This window comes from Oncorhynchus gorbuscha, linkage group LG22 (genome assembly GCF_021184085.1).
Source record: "Oncorhynchus gorbuscha isolate QuinsamMale2020 ecotype Even-year linkage group LG22, OgorEven_v1.0, whole genome shotgun sequence".
NCBI lineage: Eukaryota > Metazoa > Chordata > Actinopteri > Salmoniformes > Salmonidae > Oncorhynchus > Oncorhynchus gorbuscha.
Genome location: NC_060194.1, coordinates 55,177 through 72,338, shown reverse-complemented (window position 1 = coordinate 72,338; position 17,162 = coordinate 55,177). Strand labels below are relative to the sequence as shown.

At 42.3% G+C, this 17,162-nt stretch overlaps 1 protein-coding gene across 5 annotated transcripts; it reads left to right on the top strand.

The window, feature by feature from the left end:
* The first annotated feature begins 781 nt into the window (after window positions 1–781).
* On the top strand, window positions 782–16,521 carry si:dkey-181m9.8 (E3 ubiquitin-protein ligase RNF31). Of its 5 annotated transcripts, none has more exons than XM_046321700.1 (21): window positions 782–1,092; window positions 1,925–2,015; window positions 2,372–2,437; window positions 2,553–2,722; window positions 2,959–3,107; window positions 6,075–6,151; window positions 7,287–7,457; window positions 7,821–7,925; window positions 8,957–9,217; window positions 9,483–9,574; window positions 9,777–9,965; window positions 10,306–10,491; window positions 11,043–11,141; window positions 11,559–11,648; window positions 11,732–11,846; window positions 12,162–12,280; window positions 12,580–12,693; window positions 14,544–14,610; window positions 14,857–14,944; window positions 15,100–15,268; window positions 15,670–16,521. In XM_046321700.1, exons 1-21 carry the CDS (start codon window positions 1,048–1,050, stop codon window positions 15,844–15,846), a joined length of 2,640 nt encoding a protein of 879 aa, XP_046177656.1. In that variant the 5' UTR covers window positions 782–1,047; the 3' UTR covers window positions 15,847–16,521. The 5 variants fall into 5 exon arrangements, with proteins under 5 accessions (XP_046177656.1, XP_046177658.1, XP_046177660.1 ...); XM_046321702.1 differs by having other exon boundaries at window positions 783–1,092; window positions 2,556–2,722; XM_046321703.1 differs by lacking the exon at window positions 782–1,092 and adding an exon at window positions 1,608–1,765.
* Window positions 16,522–17,162: the final 641 nt, after the last annotated feature.

Genomic DNA, 17,162 nt, shown 5'->3' with positions numbered 1-17,162 from the left:
GAGCTTTTGTGCTGCTATTATGTTGTTACAGGTGTCAAGCTTAGGGACATGTTGGCAGCAGTGTGTAGGAGGGAGGTTCCTAGGTGTGAGAAGTCAAATCTAATCAAATCAAATGTTATTTGTGTGAAGAAGGGCATGAGACAAAGGAGTAGCATTAGGGGAAGTAGTGGTATGTGTTAATTGTAGGGGTGCCCATGGGGCTGGGGATCAGAAATGGCCCGTGCGAGTGAGGCAGGTTGAGGTTTCCAGCGTTAGAGTAGTGAAGAAGATGTTATTTGCTGAGGCAGCGAAGAAAGTAGAGGACGATGGGTCAAGGGGGAGGGATCCTGAGATAAGTGGTGTGAGTAGTATATATATTTATTTAGTAGTAGATCTGTACCAGTACAGAGGGATACACCAACAAGTGATATGTGTTTCAGTAAGATTGAATTTTTGGCATTTCTAGCAATGGTTATCAACTGTACTGCAGGGATGGAATGTAAGTCGCAGCAAATAGAGGTTGTGGTGGCAGCTGCAGAGAGGTATTTGGGTGTGCAAAACTTACCATCAGAAGAATTACAGGGTGTGGTGTCCCATCCTTTCAGGCTGTTGGCCTGAAGTAGTACGAAATAGATTTAAATAGTGGAGTATGTTTTTTAATATATTTATTTTGTGAGTGTAGTGTTAGATGGTAGAGTAATTGATTGATTATTATTTTTATTTATTTTTTCAAGCAAAGTCTAAGGGAGTTATACTCCAGTCTAGTAGGTGGCGGTAATGCAACATGTATTGGATGCCAACTGCCTCATCGAAGAAGAAGAAGAAGACGAGCCCGGAGTAGGAATTCCGCGTTGGATGACCGTTCAAATCGATTTTTCCATGTCGGACACTCCATTTTCTCCTCAGTTCCCAGTTGTTTGAACGGACTGATGTCGAGATGTCCAAATTCCCCGTTTCGACTTCCTAGTGTATTTCATCGCAGCTGTCGGGAATGTCAGATGTTGTCACAGCTAGTTTTGAATGTTGATTCATAATTCCACATAAGATTGAAAGGTTAAATTATAAAAGATGCCGAGGGTCCCAGCAGTCCTTGAATATGAAACACTGACCGAGGTAAGAAGATAAACAACATCATTCAGAAACTAGGCTAACTGGTTTATCTTGATAGCTAACGTTAGCTACTGTAATTAGCTATATATGCTAACCATAACACTAACGTAAGCAAAGATACTCATATCTCTGACAAACTACATAGGACGACCGTTGTAGGGCTAAGCAAAAGTTAGTTAGCCAACTACTAACATTAGCTAGCTAACTTTACTTTGTGACAAGGTATTTAACTAGCTTAGTTAGCCAGTTATGCATTTATCTGAGGCTGCACTTTCAGGAATATGTTCAGCTAGGCTAGCTACCATCTGCTATCGTGTTTAAATTGAGGAGTTGCCAGCTGGCTACTATAATGAACAGGTGCAACTATCCAGACATTGCTGATTGGTAGCTTCATAGCTTCCCTTCACTGACAACACAGTTTGACGAGCTAGCTTGCAAGCAATGCTTGGTTTGTTAGCCACTCCCAATGCTTTACAGCTGTGCTTTGCCTCTTGAGTGTTCTGCCTTCTAAAACATGGTTTACAATGTCATTGTTTCTAGTACTCTGTACTGTCAACGTGGGGTGATGCAGAGAGGAAGAGGCGAATATATAGATCATCTTTGGATGAAGTAGCTCGCTAACTAACCAATAATTGGAATGCCACACTCAGCGTTGAAGTGCCTAAACAGTACTGCAGTCAGTAAACAAATCCACATGCCTCTTGATGTCTAAAATAACTGGACGAGTGTATTGAATCGATCGTTGTTTTATTGTCTATTACACACAGAAGATAATGGCTAGTGTGCCAATAGTGATTACATGTTCGCTCTCCCTCTCTCTTTTCATTCTTTTCAGTGTAAATACAGCTTCCCTGTTGAGGTTGTCAGTGATATCAAGAATGTTACAGCGACTTATGGAGACCTGCGTATGTATGTGGACTTCTACTGAGACCATTTAGCAGACGCTTTTATATACAGTCATGTGGACGGGATCGAACCCACTACTGTAAGTACACAGGACCACAGCTTATAAACCTGTATCACCACTTGTCTTTTATTTAACCTAACCTATGGTGATCCTGTGTCACTGTTAGGTGTGTCGTTGGTGTCACTATTTTTGTAGTGGTCATGACACCTTAGGTCACCAGCGACGTGGATTAGAAAGGTTTGCTGTATGGGCAGACTGTTGAAATGACTGTTGTTTTGCACTCTAGGGTTGTTTCTGGACCAGACCAGCTTGAGTGTCCTGTGTCTGCCTTAAATTATGCAGAATGCTAACATGATATTTATGTTTCAAGCACAGGTTTCCCCAATAAGGAAAAGAAGAAGTTAGTTTATTTGGCTGGTACTATTCCAGTTCCACATGACGGTAAGCACACTATCATAATAATACTAATAATAACTAGTTTTCGTACCTCATTGATAACATTTTCACCATTCCCTATGTAAGTTCCTATTGAAGTGACCCTAATTCATCCTCCAAGCAGGTAACACATATAATATCCCAGTGTGCATCTGGCTCCACGAGACTCACCCCCAGAGCCGGCCGCGGTGCTACGTGTGTCCCTCCATCTCCATGTTGATCAACCCCAGGTGCCCATATGTTGAGGCCAGTGGGCAGGTGCTCCTCGACTGCCTCAACAACTGGAAGAGCGTAAGTCGACAACAATACAACAATGTGATTTTGATAGTGCTTCGTAAATGTTTTGTTGATTTTTTAAAAATTAATTTTATTGTTAGAGTAGTGGTTAGAAAATTGAGAGAGAGAGGCCGTGTGTGTAGCATGCATGGGTTGAGTGGAGGGGCATGAAGAGGGGTGGTACTTTAGCACCATCATAATCAATCTACTTTTCTAGTTTGTTTGAACTGAGTCTACCTTTTGATTGGCAGGGGCTGGCCAACCTGTCATTGCTCGTCTCAGAAATGAGGTCTGCATTTCAAAAGGAAACGCCCCTCTTTGCCATGCACCCAATCAGAGTTCAGATGCTACCTACTACAGCACACTCCAGTGCATATGCAGAGTCTTCGGACCCTGGCAGGTAAATTGAGAAGGGTGCTCATTCCTTGAATAATGGACATACAGTGGCAAGAAAAGTATGCAAACCCTTTGAAATTACCTGGATTTCTGCATAAATTGGTCATCAAATTTGACCTGATCTTCATCCAAGTCACAACAATAGACATAATATGCTTAAACTAATAACACACAAATTATTGTCCATATTGAATACATCATTTAAACATTCACAGTGTCGGTTGGAAAAAGTATGTGTACCTCTAGGCTAATTACTTCTCCAAAGCTATTTGGAGTCAAGAGTCAGCTGACCTGGAGTCCAATCAATGAGACTAGATTGGAGATGATGGTTAGGTCTGCCTTTCCCTATAAAAAAAACAAAAAAAATGTGAGTTTGCTATTCACAATAAGCATTGCCTGATGTGAACCATACCTTGAACAAAAGAGATCTCAAAAGACCTAAGATTAAGAATGTTTGACTTGCATAAAGCTGGAAAGGGTTACAAAACTATCTTTAAAAGCCTCAATGTTCATCAGCCCACGGTAAGACATTTTGTCTATAAATGGAGAAAGTTCAGCACAGAAATCTCTGGAACATGCTAACATCTCTGTTGACGAGTCTACGAAACATTAAACAAGAATGGTGTTCATGGGAGGACACCACAGAAGAAGTCATTGCTGTCCAAAAAAAACATTGCTGCACGTCTGAAGTCTGCAAAAGTGCACCTGAAGTTTGCAAAAGTGCATGTTCCACAGCGCTACTGGCAAAATATTATGTGGACGGATGAAACTACAGTTGAGTTGTTTGGAAGGAACACACAACACTATGTGTGGAGAAAAAAAAGGCACAGCACACCAACATCAAAACCTCATCTCAACTGTAAAGTATGGTGGAGGAATTGGGTTTGGGGCAGCTTCGCTGCCTCAGGGCCTGGACAGCTTGCTATCATCGACAGAAAAATCAATTCCAAGTTTAGCAAGACATTTTGCAGGAGAATGTAAGGCTATCTGTCTGCCAATTTAAGCTCAACAGAAGTTGGGTGATGCAACAGGACAACAACACAGAAGTAAATCATCAACAACAGAATGGCTTCAACAGAAGAAAATACACTTACTTCTGGAGTGGCCCAATCAGAGTCCTGACCTCAACCTGATTTGAGATGTTGTGGCTTGACCTCAAGAGAGCAGTTCACACCAGACATCCAAAGAACATTGCTGAACTGAAACAGTTTTGTAAAGCTGAGTGGTCCAAAATTCCTCCTAACCGTTGTGCAGGTCTGATCCACAACTACAGAAAACGTTTGGTTGAGGTTATTGCTGCCAAAGTAGGTTCAACCAGTTATTAAATCCAAGCGTTCACATACTTTTCCCACCATGGACTGTAAATGTTCGGTAAAGACACACCGTGTATAATTGTTTGTTATTAGTTTAACAGACTGTTTGTTGTGACCTAGATGAAGATCAGATAAAATGTTATGACCAATTGATGCAGAAATCCAGGTATTTCCGAAGGGTTCACACACTTTTTCTTGCCACTGTATACAGTACCAGTCAAAAGTTAAGACAATTAAACATTCAAGGGTTTTTCTTTAATTTTAATATTTTCTAGAATAATAGTGAAGACATCAAAACTAACACTTATTGAATCATGTAGTAACCAAAAAAGTGTTAAACATCTAAATATATTTTCTTCAAACTAGCCACCTTTTGCCTTGATGCTTTGCACACTCTTGGCATTCTCTCAACCAGCTTCACCTGGAATGCTTTTCCAACAGTCTTGAAGGAGTTCCCAAATTCTTAGCACTTGTTGGCTTCTTTTCCTTCACTCTGCGGCTTAACTCATCCCAAACCATCTCAATTGGGTTGAGGTCGGGTGATTGTGGGAGCCAGGTCATCTGATGCAGCACTCATCACTCTCCTTCTTGGTCAAATAGCCCTAACACAGGCTGGAAGTGTGTTGGGTCATTGTCCTGTTGAAAAGCAGATCATAGTCCCAGATGGGAAGGCGTATCGCTGTGGCAGCCATGCTTGTTAAGTGTGCCTTGAATTCTAAATAAATCACAGTGAGTGTCACCAGAAAAGGACCATCACACCTCCTCCATGCTTCGTGGTGGGAACTACGCATGCGGAGATCATCCGTTTACCTACTCTGCGTCTCACAAAGACACGGCGGTTTGAACCAAACATCTCATTTGGACAGATTTCCACCGGTCTAATGTCCATTGCTCGTGTTTCTTGGCCCAGGAGAATCTCTTCTTCTTATTGGTGTCCTTTAGTTTTGGTTTCTTTGCAGCAATTTGACCATGAAGGCTTGATTCACGAGGTCTCCTCTGAACAGCTGATGTTGAGATGTGTCAGTTACTTGAACTCTGAAACATTTTTGGGGCTGCAATTTCTGAGGCTGGTAACTCTAATGAACCTATCCATCCTCTGCAGCAGAGGTAACTCTGGGTCTTCCTTTCCTGTGGCGGTCCTCATGAGAGCCAGTTTCATCATAACGGTTGATGGTTTTTGCGACTGCAGTTGAAGAAACGTTCAATGTTCTTAACATTTTCCTCATTGACTGACCTTCAATGTCTTATTAAAGTAATGACGGACCGTCGTTTCTCTTTGCTAATTTGAGCTGTTTTTGCCATAATATGGTCTTGGTATTTTACCAAATAGGGCTGTCTTCTGTATACCACCCCTACCTTTTCACAACACAACTGATTGGCTCAAATGCATTAAGAAGGAAATAAATTCCACAAATTAACTTTTTAACAAGGCACACCTGTTAATTGAAATACAGTTCAGGTACTAAATCATGAAGCTGGTTTAGACTATGTCAAAAGTGTGCAAAGCTTTCACCAAGGCAAAGGGTTGCTACTTTGAAGAATATAAAATATATTTTGATTTGTTTAAGCCTTTTTTGTTTAAAGTGAAATTGTTTCATTTTCAGTTGTTAGTAACCCTTCATGCTTTGAGTTTGTATTGTATTGTGTCTCCCTCTTAGCTGGCCTCAACCAAGCAGCTCTACCCCGAGAGCCAGGCGCTCCTCAATGTCCCCCACGCCACTACCTAGAGCAATAGGTGGGTGGTCTCCGAATTCTGTACCGTATCTTAGAAATGCATTCCCTGCTTTTTAAATGTTTGTTAGATGTTTTCAAACTTAAAAAGGGGTCTAATGTCAAGGTGAGTCAACATCCCCTGGCCATCTGTTTTGTAGAGCCAGCTATCTGCCACAATCTAAAATAAATGGAAAAGGTAAGCTGTATTTCCACAATCGGGGCATAACATTTACTTTTTGGTCCACCATCCACAGTGGCAGGAAGATCCAACCCCCCCCCCCCCCCCCAAAAAAAACTTACCGCTGAAATTACACCAACAAAACACAAAGATTAACGGATGAGCAATTTTTGTAATGTTTCTAAAACAATAAATGTATTACTAGTAAGAACTAATGTGGTATATTGTTTAATTTCATTTTTTTTTTACCAAAATATCATAGATGAGACAAATGTTCACCTGCCCCATTAAGGGTGGGAGGTTACCGTGGTAGCACGACTCCAGTCATGTTTGTGCCTGTGTGATTGAGTGATTTGTAGAGGCTTGTCTAGTCTTCCCTAGCCGTTGAAATTCAAACAGAAAAACAACCTAGCTTGTGAGCAAAACTATATAAATAGCCAAGAAACAAGGACGAAGTTTCAGTAGACTTTCGTTTAAAGTAAATTAGACCAAGTTTTATTCCTGTGCGCAGCGCTTCTTAAAATGTATGTTTCACTCAGCTCTTCACGTGAGCACAGCCCCCAGGCAGTGCAAAGTGGAATTGGCTATATAGGATTAGTAGTTATTTTGTGCTATGAAACAAAATGGCAGAAATACTTTGAAAACAGCTACTGCAGCATTTATTTTACTATTAAATGTGATTACACGTAAGTTTTTTTCTCTCACAAAAGTGAGTGAAATGCTCGCACTATGGAGTCTTGACCACCCACCAATGTGGCTGGTGAAATAGACATCTTACCAGCCAATGCCAAAATCTACCTGCATTTGGCAGGTGGTGGTTGTTAATTTTAGGCCCTCTACACAATCAATAGCTAACCGGCCAACCCACTTCTACTCCTTCTCACTGCTCTTCCCTCACCCTAATTTATAATGACTTCTAGTAAATTGTCAACCTTTTGCTTTCATTTCCTCACTAACGGTGTATTATCAATTCTCCTAGTTCCGCCCAAGAGTTTAAAGTCCAGCCAATCGGGGCCTCTCAGAGAGTCTGCGACTGGTGTGAGGCGGTCCTACACAGAGGAGCTACTGGATATGGGGATAAACTTTGGAGTGCCAGGTGGAGTCCAGTTTCCATTCTCCTCCACCAACCCCTTCATCACTACTGCCTCTGGTAGGACCCAGTATATAAACATTTGGTGCTGGTTTCCAATGCACACATTAGGCCTAGTCCTGCACTATCAAGCATGTTCAATGTAGATTCTCTATTGGAATTTCTTCTTAGTCCAGGGCTAGTCTTAACCAGTCTAATAAGGTACTGTAGGAAAGTACTACTAAGCTACATCTGGTATCTCTAAGTAGTGTTTTTGTAAAGCCATGGGGATATCTAAACTAACAAAATGCTGCATAGTGCAGGTTTGATGGTGAGCATGCCATAGTTGTGTGTATTTAAAGTTTGGTATTGATCGCATTGTGATACATAATGAAAATTATTTTGTGCTTTGATTATCTGCCATTTCATTTTCTCATTCCACAGCGCCAAATAACACTCCTGTTAGTTCTGAGGACATGAACAACCTATTCAAGAGCCTACAGCTGGAAAATGTTGTCAATGTGTACCAGCTTGGTACTAAAGAAAGAGGTGAGTGGAAAACTGAATCCCTAAAGTGTTAAAGTTGATGAATTGAGGTTTGATTCACATGGCTGGGGGACTGGTTCGGTGGCAGCCGGCTCACCAAGAGGTATTGAGGTGTTCAGCTACACCAGAGTGTAGCAATTCACCTACAGTCAATATTCCCTCTAAGCTGTTCATGCGCAGCTTTGCAGCTCCTCCAGGAGTTCCGCACAGAAAAAATGCACAAGAATAAACTTCACTGAACTTTTTGCCCATTTTTTTTTTTTTTTATCAAATCAAATTTTCCCCTCTTAATGTGGGATTTGTGTTCGAATCAAAAAAAGATCAGCAACAGGCCAAACCAAATTTAACTATCCAATATTTAGTCTGTTTTAAATGGGCAGTGCTGTATTCTGAGACTTGACTATGCTAAGAAGCCAATAGGCAGGTGGGTAGCCTACATTTCATTCACCTATTTGGCCCATTGTGTTTGACCTTTTTTTGTTTGTTTTTTTGGACAACAATTTAAAAAGCTTAACGTCAAGCCCTACGTAATGTTTTCAAGTCCTACATTGAGCAGCATATATTGGCTACTGGCTGGATCATAGAAATCAATAGCTTGTGAAAATGTTTTGGGATGCATTTGCTCCATTGGTTTTGTTGGTAAGCCACTCTGAGAGTGTAGATTGAAACTATGAAACATGAAACTAAAACAAATTCACTGGGCAAATTTTTGGTCTGGAGTGGAAACTTTGAGCATTCTGAGCAACTTCCGGTACGCATTTACATTGAACACTGAGGCTGTACCAGCTTTATGTTTTAGCCAGTCTGCAAGTTTATTTTGAGCATAACATCTCCACTGACTCAAACTCAGTATGAGAACACATTTGCGACATGTTGTACACATACATACAGAGTACACTTGTTACTTGTCTACACAGAATGAAAACCAGAAGTGTTTCGGCTCTTGCAGGGCACTGAATAAAATAATTAAATTAAATGACGCTTATCTTTCCCATTCATTTGTGAATAACTGCCCACCGATTCTCGCTCCTCAGGACAGATGCAAGGCAATGGAGGTGATCGAGGTGGTGGTGACCACCCCCCAATCCCCACTGCAGTCACGCCCCTAGTGAACAACCAGCATCGTATCCTGGTGAGCCAGCTGCCACCGGACCAGTCCCCCAGCCGGGTGAAGAACAAGCTCACCCTCTACTTCCAGCGCAGGAGCAACGGTGGGGGAGAGGTGCTGGATGTGACCTACCCTTACCCCCCGACCCAGCACGACCAGGCCCTGGTCAGCTTCCGCAGTCCCAGAGGTGAGTGAGAAAGGGGCTGGGGGGGTAAGAGAGAGAATATACTGTAGATGTGAAGGGGTAACATGCAAACACTACCATGGAGTTACAGCCTGAAAATGTATATTGTAGAATTTTTTAAATTTATATTATGCACATGGTATGGGAGAGTGTATATACAGTACATCAGGGTAATTTTCATTAGGCACCAAATGGAAGAAAATAGACTGAAACAAGAAGGCACTAATGATAAATAGTTTTTCTATTGTTATTTTGGATCTGCTTTCAGATGCAGAGCAGGTGCTCTTACAGGCAGACCGAATCTTTACTGTGAATGAGCGGCCTTTCCGTATACAGCTCAAGAGGGTCAACAGTGCTCAGGTAAGAGTGGGCTTTTTTTTTTTCTGTTTGTATGTGTCCGTCTGTCCATGTGTGCTGCACGGTTTGTGTGCATATTGTATAAGTGTGGGCCTTCCATGAGTTAAAAAAAATAAAGACTGCAAAAAGAGCAACTTCCGTTTCAACAGTGGACTCTAAAGTACTACTCTACACTCTTCATATATATGCAATTCTCTTTCGTCAGATTACCGTGCCGCCCGGCGTCTCCGGCGACAAGGCGGCCATCTTCCATAGCCTGCTGTCACTTGAGGGGCGGAGCTTCAGCCAGGCCGACGTGGAGGAGGCGGTACAGTCGTGCCGGGACCTTCCCTCGGCCCTCAAGTACCTGTCCCATGAATGCCCCATCTGCCGCGAGCAGGTGTCCTTCAGCAAGGTGGGTGAGAGACTGGGACCCCATTCAAATACTGTCAACATGGATCCTTCTTTGCCTGCCTTCTTTGAAGTAATCACTGGTCCACTATTGTTGGGCAGGTTAAAGTAGGGTTGCCCTAGTCTCCTGCAGTCTTTATTTGAATATGGCAGCTCCCGATTGCACCGCTGTTTACTTGATATCTACTCATGCACATTTTTTAAAAGGCATCCTGCAAGACATTCCACCAGAGTTTGTGTGGGAACAAGGTTTTAGCACACTACGAGGTTTAGAAGAGTAAAATGTCTCTCGTGCTCCACCCCTCTCAATCTTTCTCTCTCCCTCACTCCATGTCCCTCTACAGATCATCACTATGACCCATTGCCTGTGTGCCTTCTGCGAGAGCTGCTTCAAGGCCTACTTCTCCCAGGCCATCAAGGAGAAGAGCATCGTCCATGTGGTGTGTCCCATGTGTGGCCAGCCCGACGTGCGTCAGAGCCAGGGCGGCGTGGAGGAGGCCTTGGACTACTTCAGCCTTCTGGACACACAGGTCAGGCGCCAGTAGCTTCCCGGTAGTAGTAGACATTGCTTCGATGTAGTGTTCAGACCTTACCACAGGGTGGACCTTTCTACCTAGCTCTGTTTCAATTGAAATGTTTGGTTAAAAATTCCATTAACATTCGGTTTTGTTAGTGGAAGGGGATGTCAACACTAAACTGGTTCCAAATAGCTAGCTGCCATCTCCTACGTCTACTGCAAATAATTTTAATATAATTTTGTCTTCTGTAAAATAGGGACCTTGTAACAGTAAGGACACATTATTCAGAAGGAGGCAGGCAAGAAGAGGTGCAAATGGGTGTTGGCTTTATTTAAACCGCGCTGGTGATGACAGTGGTGATGACAGTGGTGATGACAGTGATACATTAACAAGTTGATATATTTACAATCTTCTGACTTTTAATTGTCAGTATTCAAAAAGAAAAAGCCTCCTATCATGTAAAATCTGTCTTAACTAGAAAAGCACAGGTGAAGTCTACTAGGCCCAGATGCAGGAATTTACAGTTTAACATCCGTCCTATCTACATTATTTTCTCTTGACAGATCAGGCACTACCTAGATCCTCAGATCCACGAGTTGTTCCAGAGGAAGCTGAGAGACCGAGCCTTGCAGGAGATGCCTAACTTCCGCTGGTGTGCCCACGTAAGACATCTCACTCATCGTTCTGGTTCTCCTGCTTGTCTCTTCGTCTCTCTTTTTCTTTGTCTCCACCTCTGTGTTTTTAATAGTGTCTCTCTCTCTCATTCTCCTCGTATTTCTTTCACCCTCGTTCCCTCCCCTTCAATTCAAAACCCTGAGATCTAAGCTTCAATACCCCACTAGATAAGACATGTTGGTGAAGTTGCACCTTTAGACAGTGGCCTTGTTCTTTCAACTGGAGGTGCTTTTCTCCCCCCCCTTAAAATATTTAGATGCACTATTGTAAAGTGGCTGTTCCACTGGATGTCATAAGGTGAATGCACCAATTTGTAAGTCGCTCTGGATAAGAGCGTCTGCTAAATGACTTAAATGTAATGTATGTAAATGATTATGAATGTCAGTTTGTGTGCAATGTTCTAGTGCTCCTTTGGCCTTCTACACGAGGCTGACCAGCTGAGAATGGACTGTCCTAGTTGTAGGAAGAGCACCTGCTCCCAATGCAAGACTGCAGTAAGTAATGTATTTATGTACACTCGCATTCAAATTGTTGGAAAGCCTTGTATCTACCTTCTAACAACTTTTTGATACACCAGTGGGCTCCACAACACCAGGGTCTTTCCTGTGAGAAGTTCAGAGAGTGGCAACTCCACAATAACCCAGAGTACCAGACCGCAAAACTGGAGAATCTCCTCAGCAGGAATAAAATAGGTACACACACACCACACACACAGAGGGTTTATTTGAACCCTCAGGTTTATGATGCACACAGTTGTATAGGTCTGCTAGCTGTTAGCCTATCTGAATAACAGTTTGTGTCACGACTGTGTAATTGAGTTGTCACTATTAAAGACATCTTTTTCTATTATTATTGTAACGGTGTTATGTAGTCTTTTTTTTATGTTTAGTTCAGATTAAACATCTTATGTCCCTGAATCAAAATTGGATGACTCACATGGCAATATTTTGAATTTCTGTCTCGGTGAGAAAGACATTTAACTGCATATATTATTTGTCTCGTTTCAGAATGTCCAAAATGCAAGTTTGTGTTCTACCTTTCCAAGGGAGGCTGTCTCCATTTCAAATGCACCCAATGCCAGCACGAGTTCTGTGGCGGCTGTAATAGGCCCTTCAAATTAGGCGTGGTAAGTCTCCTAGTTGAATCTGAGCTGACACTTTAGCATTCATTTAAAGGAGAATTCCAGTCAAAGTAGATTTAAGTTGTATTATCTTATGTCTATAATTTTTTCTTAACCCAGGCACACTAGTCTCTAGTCAAAATGAGTAGCAGAACAACTAGGAAATGCAATCCTATAACATGCTTAAAGCCACGCTCTCAGATACATATTCGTACCAATTAAAAAAAACATTTAAACTGTCTGGATGAGGCAACAACACTCTAGATCTAAAAATGTACTATCCCTCTAATAAATTACTTCTTCAGGGGTGTGACTTCTCAGCTGAGTGTGGGTCCAAGGGGTTACACGCCCACCACCCCAGGGACTGCCTGTACCACCTGAGGGACTGGAACGTGCCCAGACTACACAGGCTGCTTCAGGTATCCTACACTACCAATCCTACACTACCTACAGTTGAAGTCGGAAGTTTACATACAATTAGGTTGGAGCTATTATAACTCGTTTTTCAACCAATCCACAAATTTCTTGTTAACAAACTATAGGTTTGGCAAGTCGGTTAGGACACTACTTTGTGCATGCATTTTTCCAACAATTGTTTTAACTTCGAATTCACTGTATCACAATTCCAGTCGGTCAGAAGTTTACATTCACTAAGTCGACTGTGCCTTTAAACAGCTTGGAAAATTCCAGAAAATTATGTCATAGCTTCTGAGGCTATATGACATTATTTGAGTCAATTGGAGGTGTACCTGTGGATGTATTTCCAGGCCTACCTTCAAACTCAGTGCCTCTTTGCTTGACATCATGGGAAAATCAAAAGATATCAGCCAAGACGCCTGAAGGTACCACATCTGTACAAACAATAGTATACCAGTATAAACACCATGGGACCACGCAGCCGTCATACCGCAAGAGATGAACGTACTTTTGTGCGAAAGTGCAAATCAATCCCAGAACAACAGTAAAGGACCTTGTGGAGATGCTGGAGGAAACAGGCACAAAAGTATCTATATCCACAGTAAAACAAGTTCTATATCGACATATGAAAGGCCGCTCAGCAAGGAAGAAGCCACTGCTCCAAAACCGCCATAAAGTGAGACTACGGTTTGCAACTGCACATGGTGACAAAGATTGTACTTTTTGGAGAAATGTCCTCTGGTCTGATGATAAAATAGAACTGTTTGGCCATAATGACCATCGTTATGTTTGGAGGAAAAAGGGAGATTCTTGCAAGCCAAAGAACACCATCCCAACCGTGAAGCACGGGGGTGGCAGCATCATGTTGTGGGTGTGCTTTAATGCTGGAGTGACTGGTGCACTTCAAAAAATAGATGGCATCATGAGGATGGAAAATTATGTGGATATATTGAAGCAACATGTCAAGACATCAGTCAGGAAGTTAAAGCTTGGTCGCAAATGGGTCTTCCAAATGGACAATGACCCCAAGCATACTTACAAAGTTGCGGCAAAATGGCTTAAGGACAACAAAGTCAATGTATTGGAGTGGCCATCACAAAGCCCTGACCTCAATCATATAGAAAATGTGTAGGCAGAACTGAAAAAGTGTGCGACCAAGGAGTCCTACAAACCTGACTCAGTTACACCAGCTCTGTCAGTAGGAATGGGCCAAAATTCACCCAACTTATATTTATTTTTACCTTTTATTTAACTAGGCAAGTCAGTTAAGAACAAATTCTTATTTACAATGACAGCCTAGGAACAGTGGGTTTAACTGCCTGTTCAGGGGCAGAACGACAGATTTCTACCTTGTCAGCTCGGGGATTTGAACTTGCAACCTTCCGGTTACTAGTCCAACACTAACCACTAGGCTACCCTTATTGTGGGAAGCTTGTGGAAGGCTACCTGAAAGGTTTGACCCAAGTTAAACAATTTGAAGGCAATGCTACCAAATACTAATTGAGTGTGTAAACTTTTGACCCACTGGGAATGTGATGAAAGAAATAAAAGCTGAAATAAATAATTCTCTCTACTATTATTCTGACATTTCACATTCATAAACTGAGGTGGTGATCCTGACTAACCTAAACAGGGCATTTTAACTAGGATTAAATGTCAGGAATTGTGAAACTGAGTTTAAATGTATTTGGCTAAGGTGTATGTAAACTTCTGACTTCAACTGTAAATTTACCCATCATGCTATCTGCCATAATAATCTCTGACGAAAGATGGAGAACATTAACCTTTGTGCTGAGAGAGAATTGCAATTTATCATGTATCTGAACGAAACTATCAATACATCCTCTTCCAGCTTTACGGAGTGTCCCTCGCTGGCATGGTCAAATCCAAAGTGGGCTCTACAGGAACAAATTCACAAGGTAAATTACAAGCCAACAAGGGGTTTTACTTTACAAATATTTATGTTCGAATCTACCGGTAATAGTTAAATGCTTCAGTCTGCTTCTGATTGAAGCTTGTTTCACATCATTTGTTTCTATCTTTTTGTAATAATTTTGTTCATCATAATTGTTGCTGCTTCAAATGTATTTACTCTTACTTGTAGTATTCACAGTTAATGTGATTGCTGCTGTTGTTTTTGAAACATTTCTATTCCCATTTGTCAGGTGTGTGTGCAGTGCTGGAGCACAGAGAGATGGCTGGAGACGGGCCTTGTGGTCTACCAACTCTCCCAGAGTACAGTGGCTACTGCATGTAAGAGACACCAAGTTTTTTACTGGCCACTGTGCTTCTACTGGCCACTGTGCTTCTACTTACTCTGTGGGGTCTAAGGCTTGGTTTACTGTAAAGCACTTTGTGACAACTGCTAATGTAAAAGGGGTTACATTTGATTCAATTTGATTCCCTAGCTTACACTATAAAGAGTGTCTAGTGGAGCTGATTAACCGGAGTCATGCGGATCCAGCCGTTCTGTTCGATGTGGCCGAGATGTTGGCCGAGTTACAGCGGTGGCACATTCCTGTTCCACAGAAGAACCTTCAGGATCCTGAGGCACTCTATGTACAGCACCTTAGACAGGTGAGCCGCAGGGGGAGACTACCCACAAGGCTTTTTACACTGTCATAGGACAGTGTTTCTCATCCTCTGGGTCCCTTGGTTGATGCTGGCCAGGGCCTGATATGGTTTTGGTAACACTGATTTAGTCAGTTCCCAAGCGTTAATTTGCTTCCATAGCTCGCTGGTCCCTGGGAGATTCTGTATTATTTAAAGAGCTTTTATTTTTCTTTTAACACTAGAACAACGGATGCAACTCATGAAGGGCGTAATGATCATTAGGCTAGTTGACTAATATAATCTGGTGTGCTTGTTCTGGATTTTAACATGCATACATGGAGTAGTTAGGACTGGGTTGATTCCAGAACTGGTCTGGGAAACACTGCCGTAATGCTATGTGTGTGTCCCCTCTCCCGGTCCCTCAGACCCTGACTAGGAAGGTTAGCCTGAGGGACAACAAGCTACCCCCTGTGAAGGTGAAAGATGACCTTTGCCCCCTACCCTCATCGAGCGCTGCGGGACCACGCTGGTCTTCTGCTCAGAGAAACACACCGACGCGCTTCCATGACGACTCCCAATTGCTGCTCTTGCTCAACGACTAAGGCCATGTAAAATACTTGGCCTGACCTGGGCTGGGTTCCTTAGGGCACATGATGGCAAATGCTTTTACATGTTTTGCTACGGAGAAAAACATGTGTTTCTTAATGGATAAGGCCAGGTTCCTTGCGTCAGTCCGTTTTCTTCCGTTTGGTGCCTCGTGAATACCACCCAGGCTTGTGTTAAGTAGGGAGAAAACATTTTTAAATTAAGTGAAACTGGGGGGGACTACCCGGTCTTGTCCAATGAGAGAAACACATTTGTTTTCCGTTGCAATTTTTTGTTGTTGCGTGTCCTAATAAACATGATCCAGTGGTAATATTTAACTTCAACCCTCTGTCATAATGGCTATGTAACACTGGCCTAATAATGACATAGAAATAGCACCATAAACCGTCCATAGAAGACAGGGACAAGGTAAATTGGTCCTTTGAGGAGCTGTGTTGCACACTGCTGCTCTAGATCTAGCTATGCTGTGGCCAGGATTAAATCAAAAGTGCATTGAGATCACGGTAAACGCAGTGGATGTCAACTCGAGCGTAAAGTGCAGTGCACTTTTGATTTGAAATAACAACCGGATCTGGTACATTAAGATTTTGTTTGTTTTCATTTTAATTTGTTTGACGTTTATTCTTAATAAACATGTAGATACAAAAATATAAACGCAACATGCAACAATATCAAAGATTCTATTGAGTTACACTTAATATAATGTAATCAGTCAATTTAAATAATTTTGTTTGTTCCTAATCTATGGATTTCACATGACTGGGAATACAGATATGCATCGGTTGGTCATAGATACCGTAAAAAAGTGTGGATCAGAAAACCATTCAGTATCCGGTGTGAGTTGATCAGGCTGTCTCGCTCCTCTTCAATGGCTGTGCGAAGTTGCTGGATATTGGCGGGAACTGGAACACGCTGTTGTGTACATGTCAATCCAGAGCATCCCAAACATGCTCGGTGAGTATGCAGGCCATGGAAGAACTGCATTATCATGCTGAAATGTGAGGTAATTGTGGTGCCATTCTTCCGCCACCATGAGCCTCAGGTTCTGATCAGGGTATATCTGTGCGTTCAAATTGCCATTGATTAAAAAGCAATTGTGTTCGTTGTCCGCAGCATATGCCTGCCCATACCATAACCCCACCACCACCATGGGGCACTCTGTTCACAATGTTGACAGCAAACCTCTCAACCACATGAAGAGCAGTGTGCCAGTGGCCATCGACGGTGAGGATTGCCCACTGAAGTCAGTTACGACGCCGAACTGCAGTCAGGTCAAAATGACAAGCACACAGATGAGCTTCCCTGAGATGGT